This window comes from Bactrocera neohumeralis, chromosome 4 (assembly GCF_024586455.1).
Source record: "Bactrocera neohumeralis isolate Rockhampton chromosome 4, APGP_CSIRO_Bneo_wtdbg2-racon-allhic-juicebox.fasta_v2, whole genome shotgun sequence".
NCBI classification, from domain to species: Eukaryota; Metazoa; Arthropoda; class Insecta; order Diptera; family Tephritidae; genus Bactrocera; species Bactrocera neohumeralis.
Genome location: NC_065921.1, coordinates 50,071,829 through 50,081,784, shown reverse-complemented (window position 1 = coordinate 50,081,784; position 9,956 = coordinate 50,071,829). Strand labels below are relative to the sequence as shown.

Sequence of the window (9,956 nt, the reverse complement as noted above, 5' to 3'; positions counted from 1 at the left end):
CATCAAAAATGATTGGGACGTTGCTTGCCACGTTGGAAAAAAGAGGAAAAAGTTGATGAAATATTCCGATTGATTTATTTAGAAGGCAAGAAAATGGCGGAAAAACTCGATGTTGACGAAGCGAAATCGAGAACATGTGGTCGACAAACGAAACGCGAAAATTACGACGTGAAAACTTGCGAAGATTACTACAGGGTCTCTGTCTACATCAGTGGCGAACGCAGGAAAAGGGGTTTGAGGTTTGAGAGGGGTTTTTTTTTGAGGAAAACGAGCGTTCACTTGAAGCGACAGATATAGGGATTGTTGTTCCAATCTTTAAAAAACGATGCACTAAAAAAGTTTTGGATCTCTTTTTTGATTTAACCAGTTCCTGAAAATATATGCAAAATTTTAGTTAGAAAATATATTCTGAAGAAAAGATTTTTAACCTTTTCCACGTTCTAAATTCACAAATGAAAAACAAATAATGAGTAAAGTTGTGTATCTAATTCAGACCAGTGTTTTCTGCTTGTTTTTATTAAAAATATAGACATTTTAGTTAAGACACTCAAGTATTTTTTTGCAAATAGCATAATTTTTTTTAATTTAAATTTATTTCACAACAGTTTGCTCATGGAACGAAAACTGAAAGTCATAATAAATGAGTTTTTATTTTTCCTGTATTATGATTAACAATAAACTCTAAAAAAATAATAGAAACCTTATTGGTGACTTTTCAGTTCAGAACTAATTTTCAAAAGAAGTCCATTTTCGACTCACAATTCCCCTTAAATCTAAAAAAATCCAGTTCAGCAGCCACAGAGTTATAAGGCAAGCTCATTACTTTGAAGCAAATTAAAAAAATGTCTCTGTCCAGTTTATATTTTTCTGGGTTTTTTAATTGGCCTATATTCCAACAACTTTTTAATACTATCCAGATACAATAGGTTTGTTTTTAGTTTAACATTTTCATAGCTTCAAAAAATTAAATTCTATCAGCAGAAAAGTATCAAAATAGACCGTTTGTGAACAAAAAAGTATCAAATCACAAAATTTAGAAAAAAAAGTATCAAAAAAGATACAATTGTATCAAAACGGCAACGCTGTTAGTGACTAATGTATTCATTTATTTTACATATTCATACATCGTCGGCAGAAAGATTGCTTTGAAAACAACAAATTACAATTTTTCAGATGACTATGTAGAATTAAATTCTATTATTTAAAAATTCAATTACTTTTTTGAGGTTTTAAAACCCCAAACCAACTTCTGCACTGGAAACATTAAGAAAATGTGATGTCGACATATTCCCAACAATCCACACCTATCTCCGAGTATTCTGTACACTTCCCGTAACAAACGCGAGCTCTGAACGTTCTTTCTCTTATCTTCGCCGCATCAAAACATGGCTTAGGACGACCATGGTTCAAGAAAGACTAGTTGGATTAGCGTTGCTTCATATGCATCATGACATCGAAATCACCGTTTATTTTTACTGTATTTCTCTCGCAATAATAAGTTTGAAACCCAAATCGAAGGATAAATTCAATTTCCCCCCCAAGAATCGTCTCTGGATCCGCCACTGTTGTATTAGTTAGCGAAAAAGTGAAACTATGACTTTTATACATATATTATATACATATGAAAAATGTGAAGTATGAACAGGTGGCGTCGTTAAATTTCTTGAGTTACGTTTGATTATTTTCATTAATTAGTTGAAGAGGGTATATAAGATTTGCCACGAAGTGTGTAACAGCCAGATGGAAACGTCGGAAACTGTCTGTCTGTACACGCGAAGTTCCTCTGTTTTTGAGGTATCGAAATGAAATTTTACATACGCCTTTTTCTCGCCAAAATTATGTTCTTTTTTTTTTGAACTGTCGACATCGGACCGCCTAGGAAAATAAAATTTGACAATATATTTTCACTTGGCATGGATTGTTCTCCAAGCCAACGCTAAATTCTCCTAACATATTATTCAGATCGATCATATACATACATATATATGTAGCTGCTATACAAACTGATCGATTAAAGTGAAGTTAAACATCTATGTACATAAAAGATCTTTTTTCGTGATTAGAAAGAATTAGCAAAACCTTTTTCGTTGGTTGCGAACCGTTGACCGGTTACGGTTCCAGATTTAGTTTATATGTTAATATACATACATATTTACAATAGTTGCTGGGAGAAATGCAGCTGTGATGTGAAAGGTGTTAAGGCGTCATTCCAGCAGAATACACATACTGATGGGAGTTATTTTTATGCTCTAAGAAATGTTGCTACAGAGTATAACAGTTTTGTTCACCTGACGGTTGTTTGTATCATATAAAACTAATCCAGAGAGATATCGAGTTATATATACATACATATACAAATGAACAGAATGGCGAGACGAGTTGAAATCTGAGTGACTGTCTGTCTGTCCGTCTGTACGTTTAAGCTCCACAATAAGACACAAGGTTATGTATCCGACATAAATTCTATCGAAGATATATTTAATATATATGTAGTATGTGTTGAGAAGATGTGCAAAACGTCTACCAGAGGATCGAAATTCGTTGCATTAGATAAAGCCACCTGGGTATTTTAATATTTAATCAATTATGTATGTATATAGTATATAACAACCGTTAGGTGTACAAAACTAATATAACTTTTGTTGTAACATGTTGCGAGAGTATAAACCTTAAAATTACACTAGTGGATGCTCATGACTGCGTCTTATTCAGTATCTAACGTTTTCATTGAGCAAAACATTCATTATTTGTATATCTTTTACACATACGTAGATATTTATATAGTGGAAAATTTATTGTAAACTTAATTAGTGTGAATAACATTTTTAAACATCGTTTGAGTAAATTTGTCGAAGTCTATATAACTAATCGTTCGCTTGCAGTAACGATCTATTATCTACCGATTTTCGCCGATTACAAGTTTTCCTTTAAGTATAGTTCTTATAGTCTCCTCTTTTTGAGATAGTTTCTTTTGCATTTTTTCGATCTCTTGCAGATGACGAGCATGAAGGCCACGCACTTGTGACTCTTTATGCTTTACAATGGTTTCAAGACGTTTTAGAGCGTCCCAAGTACTTTGTATATTTACTTGTCCTTCCTCCATTTTCTGGGTCCATTGCAATGCAATTCGCAACCGTGCCTTCAACCGATCTCTAGAGCGCTTGATTTTTGCGGTAGTTCGCTGAAAAGAAATGACACTGTTTTGAAACTCTTCTATTGCAGTGCGCTGCTCTTCCAGTCTCTTCTCCAAAGTCTCATTTTTCATTCTCATTTCAGAAATTTTCCTATTATCTTCCTCATGTCGCGATTGAAGTTCTTCAACAGATTTCACGAGCATGTGTTTCTCGTCCTTGTACTGCTCTTTCAACTGTTCTAAAAGTGCTTTACACTCTTGTAAATCGTGCTCTATGCCATCAGTGGCATGCGGCTTGAAACTTTTGAGCGACAATAGCTCATTCTTGCAGCGTGTGTAAGCAGCTTGTAAATGTTCCAGGTCCAAAACCAGAGACTGCATTTTGTGCTCATAACAATGCATTACTTCCATTAACTTTTCTTTGGCCAAGTCCGATTTTCTTGTTTGAGCTTCAACTTTTGCGCGGCAAACATCGATTTGTGCCTGCAATCGGGTACGTTCTTCCCGCCAAGAACTAACCTCTCGACGAAAGCTTTCGTTTTGTAGCAATAGACTATTATTTTCTTCTAGTGCCTTTTTCAGTTCCCCTGTGAAATGTTCAAATTCCTGATTATATTGTTGTATTAAGTGTTCTTTATCCCGAATCATTTCATCATACGAATGTAGCAACGGCGCAAGTGAATGTGTTCGTACATCACTCTCTTCCCACGTTGATTTAGAAGACGAATGTGGAACAACATCATCAGAACTTGTGTTATTTGTATTGTTTGTAAAATCTTTAGAAAGGCGCAAACGATCCTGATAATTTTCAATTTGTACATTAAGGCGATACACAAGAGTCTTCATCATCGATACATCAGACGCTAATGTCTGATTTTCAGTCAAACATTTATCTCGTTGTTGCATTAGTTCCTGACAATGACTACAATTTGCAACATCGAACTGCAAGCTCTCTACACGATCCTCCAGGGTATGTATGTGCGAACGAAGCTCTTTGTTTTGTACGTCAAATTGTTCATTAAATTTGTGTAAGGTGGCTAAACGTTGCAACAATTTTTCCATTTGTTTGTCTTTGGATTGCAACTGTAAGGAAAATAGAAAACTCATTCCACTTTATTTGAAAATATTGAACTGTTGTGTTATTAGATATTACCACTTCATTGAAGTAACTGTTAATGCGGATGCTTTGTTTAATATTGGGTTTATGTTCCTCAGAACGATTTTCAGCAGATCGAGAACGGCGGTTAAAGTTGCCCGAAATGGTATGCACCTGTTTTTCCGAGTAACGTTTTTTGTGAACTTTGTGATTTGAATCATGACAGTTTTTTACTTCTTGCATTTGCTGACTGTCAGAGAGATCCAGATCCGTAACGATTAAATGTTTGCGTTGAATTTCGTTTTGTAGCGAAGTCATATTTATTAAGAAATTTATCTAGTACATTAAATTGTCTTCACTGACTGGCATTTCATTTCTACTGTAATAATTGCAAGAACAAAGTAGTATACAAAACAATCATTATACATCTCCATGGTGAGTACTGGAAATATATGTATTCATACTTACATATGTATGTATAAGTTTATGTATGTAAGTATGTATGTAGCATTTTTGGGGGTAGATGCATGTCATTTATTAACAAATGTCATTTTTATATTGAGACAAAATATATGTAGGTCTTTAATAATAACTTCAAAGCCGTTTTGCGTTTAATTAAACTTTTATTTTGTTCCTTGCTTCGTTAAATAAAACAAAAAATTTTAAATTATATCGCATTTTTTTGTTTATGTTTACGAACTTTAGTTAAACTATAAAAATATTTTATTGTAAAAATAACCAAAAGTTTGTTCAAGTTATATTATTTTATTTTACGTTAAGGATACGTAAATGGCAGTAGAGACAGAAAAGGCTCATACTGTCATATCTTATAATTGAAGTAGAAAATTAGTGACTCGCTTCGTTTCGCTTTGGGTTAAAGGCTATTCGTATATATGTATGTGTGTATTATTGCATAAAATGTATCATATTTTCAGCTAGTTGGGTTGAAAATTTAAATTCAGTTTTATAAATTTTCCGATCTTCTCCAATACACCAGAATACACAGATTGCATGAGTTGTTTGTAAGCTTCTTCGCCCATTTGCATTCGCAATGTATTTAATTGCCATTCCAAATATTCTGTGAGTACAATTTTATGTACTGGATCTTTAAGAGATAGCTGTCTACAGCGATCATAGTGATAAGTCTTATAGTCAAAATCGTCCATTATACAATAATTGCTTGTATCCAAGTCATGTTCATCGAGAAAAACTAAAGAGTCGCAGAATTTGATTTCCTTCTCGCCAGCTGGACAGGGCGGTGTATTTACAACGATATCAGAACTGTTGATATCGTCAACTTCATTATCTTCTTCGCGCATCACATCCATAAGTGTGTCTCCAATATTTTGCATAATTGCTGGAAACCGCTCTATTATTATTGAATTATTAGTAAAGATCGATGCGAAAGATAGCGCAAAAAGCTTTCGTTTTTCTACTTCCGTTACCAACGGCATCTTACGTATCCACACGTCAAGTATAGTCTCTAAAGCATTAGGCAACTGTAATTCCTGCAAAACTGCAGTGAAAACAGATTGACTAATAAGCAATACCCTCGCAACCATCATCAAATACATTGACATCAGAATAGGAAATTCTTTGTCCAGGTACACTTGCTTAAAAATATAAGGCAAGGCGGGTCGTACCAATTCCAATCCATAATTTGCATCTGACTTTAAACAAGTTTCGAACACTTTAAGCATCAATGTAATGCCTTCTGGCCGCAAATCATCGAACATTCGCGCACAAAACTGGACGAATTCCTTTCCATAGCGTTCAAGAAATGAATGTGCATCCAAGAGTATGTATGCTTGAATGAGGATCAAAACTATTCGCAAATTTTCCGAGGACATTTCAATGATAGGCAGAAGGTTTTTGCATAAATCTAGCAATTCTGTAGACATAACTGTCGAATTCTCTACAACGGCAACCCAAAGCGCCAAACCTTCCTCCATGAGGTATATGTATGACAGCTCCTAAAAAAAAAAAAATAAAAAAAAGGGAATTACAATTAACACAACAAGAATATTAATCATTAAAAATATATCCACTTTTAACAAAAAACGTCTCAACCAAAGAAATTAATTAACTTAATTAAATAGCAAGTCTCAAGTAAAAATTGGAGCGCCATAAAAAAATCTCTAAATTTAATATATTCGTGAAAGAACTCGATATTTAATGGGAATACTGTGATAATTAAACAAATCACTTATGTGTTAGGACATAAAAACATTATATCACTATGGATGTTCTAAATTAAAAAAAAAGTTTAAGTTTTAAAGGAAATATCGATGGAATTTGTACATTTAAACTCTATTTTTGCCATATATTTGAGCTTGCCTGCTATAATGTAGCTAATTATAATATTATGTAAATACATCTTTTTGGTCTTAACAAAAACTGAGGCATAATTTAATTTTAATTTAATTTTGAAATCTTCGATTTTATACGCAAAGACCAATCTGTTATTCTAAAGTCATAGGCTGAAGTTAAAACAATTTTAAACTGATGTCTTTTAGATTGACATCTTCTGATTGCCACAGCGCTAATATTATTATGCAACTTTTGAAATCTTAAATTCCAATTATATTTTGATATTTTATTCGTCTGTCTATCCTTTTATATATTTATATATTTTATATCTCTACATTATGCTCAAATCGCATTTCTTCTTAAATTACTCATACAAAAATATCAATGTTTAGCATTAATCTTGATATACAGAATACAACTGAAGTTAATTGAATTTGATAATTTTAAGTATTACCTGAAGATCAGTGCTGAGCTGTATAACGTTGTAGAGAAATGGCTTCATAGATTCCGGTATATCACGCAATGCTTTTGCTAGTTGCTGTAATGTGCATATGATAGCACATCTTAACATATTGAAGTCCTCGCTTTCCTTCCACAAAAGTGGCAAATACGATATTAGATTGTCAGCCTGGAGTTCAATGTTATCACTCATTTTTTCTACAATACACGACATTATTGTCAACACATTCATTTTCGTGTCACATTCTCTAGCTTCTCCCAGGAGTACGAAAAGTGCATTAAAACAAGGTTCTAAATAAGGTAGGAAATGCTCGGGTGCAAATTCAAAGTCTCCAATTAAGGTAGAAAGTGTACGGGAAGCTGCAAGTCGTATAGACATATCTTCAGTTGGACGAAGTAAATGCAGGCATGCTTCGTAAGCCAAAGGACGTAAGTTTCGTGAAAATTTAACGGCCGCCCATTCCGCTACTAACCATATAATTCTTCTGCGAAGAATTCGAAAATTATCGCTTTCAATCCGCAACTCCCCCAATAGTTGATTACTAAACCAAGAGTCAAAGTCAATGTCATTGAAAAAGTGAAATGAAGCTAATCCTGCAGCATTATATATGGCATCTTTCTGAAGCATATCTTTAAGATCAGATGCGGGGGTTAATTCGATTTGCTGAGCTTTTCGTATATACTTTACAACCTCAGACGTCATTTGAGACTGGTATTGACTGAAACATGTTAGAAAAAATGATTCAATGCATGGACGAAGAGCATACTTCCAGCTCTCCCCGCCATCATCTTGAGCGAAGCCCTCGGGATCTTCCATCCATTGATCTAGCTCGTTTTGCGTTAACAAGAAATAATGAGTTATAACTTTATCGGAAATATAACATAAACGCTCGTTTGTGAAAAAATCTGATAATGCTATATGTATAGCTGCGTCCTGTTCAGCTGCTAGATGTTCACCAGCAGTTACTGAATTTGCATAAGCACTACACATCATTATCCCTTTCATAAGATTGATGCAATGAATTGCAAAGTTGCTGAAGTTTATGACATTGTCAGTAAATATTAGACGCGCACCTTCATGGAAGACATGTTCAAAACTAAACTCTAGGGCAACAGGAACAAAACGCCCAAATGAACTGGAGTGCATATCTTGAAATTCAGTTAACGTCTTCATTTGTTTCAATATAAACTTTTCAATTAATCTTATTAATTGTTCTTCAGCTCCAAGATGTTGTAATTCATAGCGGCACTCTAAGCATTGCTTAAGTCGTGTAAATAGCTGTTCTAGAAAGTGCATGCAACATTCTACCTTAAAGGGCTTCGGAAAACCATATATTGTAAGTTTTCGTAAAATTCGCATCGATAAAAGTGCACGTTCTAAAGTTGATATTGCATTTATAGATGCCGTTTTGAGTTGATGAAAGAAAAGTGTAGTAAAAGCATCCCATAATTCTTGCATGTATACGAATAAATTCCCCGCTAGTTCTTCAAAAACTCGTTTCTCTGCCATCATGCGTCGAGATGCCAGTGCTTTTATCACATGATGAAGAATAAGTAAGACTCGCTGTTGTTCTCCAGCATCACCATCACTTTGTGCACACATTTGTAACTGTTTAACTAGCTGAGGTATTAACTCTGGCCAGTCACGAGGACAATCAATGCGGGCTATGCGTGCAATAAGCACGGCAATTTGTAAAGCCACTTGTGGTACTGGTTCCGTACTAAAGTTTTTCAATAATACCTGACGAATTTGTTGTTTTTCTTCATTAGGCAGTTCATTTCGAGCATTTCGCCTCCAATACTTATTTATGCCGTTCTTTAAATAAACTGCTGCCATCCATCTCACATTCAAGTCAATATGAAATTGATGTTGCTCGATATCATTGCCACCATGCATGGCAAAACGTGCCAGGGTAGAAAAAAATCCTGGCTGCGTTTCCCATTCTGCCAACTGAGCTTCAGCCTTAAGAACCACCTCATGATTAGGGTCGGTGGCGGCACGTAATGTTTCGCACACCATCAACTCGGGAGAAGCCAGCTCTATGTTCATCCCCTGTGAATTGAATTTTTAATATGTAAAGCTTAAGTAGACAACCGAATGATTCTTTGAATTTGTAAAAAAATACTACAATACATACAAAAATACTTCATTAACGCTTTTAAAACCCTTCCTTATAGTTGCTCCGGGCTGCTCACGAAATCGATTTAACTTTGCACAATTGTATTTGTTTTAATTCCTATATCGATGTTGATGGATTTTGACACCAAAAGTTATATGCAAAAAGCTGAAATTTACATACATACATATGTTGGTGACTATTTGACACCAGCTGCCAATTCAATTGTTGGGTACGTTCAATTCAAAAAGTTATTTGCTGTGTTTCATGACAAATATTTAGTATTTTAGAAATAATTTTACAATCAACGTAGATATTTCTTTTGTTAACAAGTCTTGTATTGCATAATCTCAGCGAAAGTTGCAGGTGTATACTTTGATATAGAGTAAATATACATACATACATATATTCTATATACAAATTTATTTCTTTTCGGAAAATTTTCAAATGTAAACAAAATTCAGCTACTTCGCGCTCATAAAGCATTTCGGATCAAATCGTAGCCCTAGAATAGCAATAAAGAGCTCAACACATGGAGCGCGACAGACTGCAAGCGACATCTGTCAATTACTAAAATACACACGTTCTAAAGGACACAGTTATTTAGACAGCTGCACGACTACACGATTGCAGGCCGACTGTTGTGGCTCTCGCTAACTTCAAAATATTCTTAGAGCCTTATCACACGAGGCAACTTTTGTTGCGGCAACTCTTGGTTTATAGGCGAGGGGGCGACGAGGAGAGGGGAATCGCGCCGAGTTTCCAGTGTTCAGCAACTCGCTTTGTGTTCTTATTCGTAGCAGTTCGCTGCGACGTTTTTCGGCATTCGTGTTCTTTCTTT

The 9,956-nt window shown here is 34.7% G+C and overlaps 2 protein-coding genes across 3 annotated transcripts; both read right to left on the bottom strand.

Annotated features, from left to right (window-relative positions):
- Positions 1–2,743: 2,743 nt before the first annotated feature.
- LOC126754537 (protein Cep89 homolog) lies at positions 2,744–4,723 on the bottom strand. The gene is made up of 2 exons (XM_050466613.1): positions 4,287–4,723; positions 2,744–4,216 (listed from the first exon to the last, which is right to left on the bottom strand). Exons 1-2 carry the CDS (start codon positions 4,545–4,547, stop codon positions 2,897–2,899), a joined length of 1,581 nt encoding a protein of 526 aa, XP_050322570.1. The 5' UTR covers positions 4,548–4,723; the 3' UTR covers positions 2,744–2,896.
- A 410-nt stretch (positions 4,724–5,133) lies between these two features.
- LOC126754503 (importin-11) lies at positions 5,134–9,298 on the bottom strand. 2 transcript variants are annotated; one of them, XM_050466526.1, is made up of 3 exons: positions 9,137–9,298; positions 6,994–9,079; positions 5,134–6,202 (listed from the first exon to the last, which is right to left on the bottom strand). In XM_050466526.1, the coding sequence occupies exons 2-3, from the start codon at positions 9,046–9,048 to the stop codon at positions 5,165–5,167; spliced, it is 3,093 nt and encodes a 1,030-aa protein (XP_050322483.1). In that variant the 5' UTR covers positions 9,049–9,079; positions 9,137–9,298; the 3' UTR covers positions 5,134–5,164. The 2 variants fall into 2 exon arrangements, with proteins under 2 accessions (XP_050322483.1, XP_050322482.1); XM_050466525.1 differs by having other exon boundaries at positions 6,994–9,051.
- Positions 9,299–9,956: the final 658 nt, after the last annotated feature.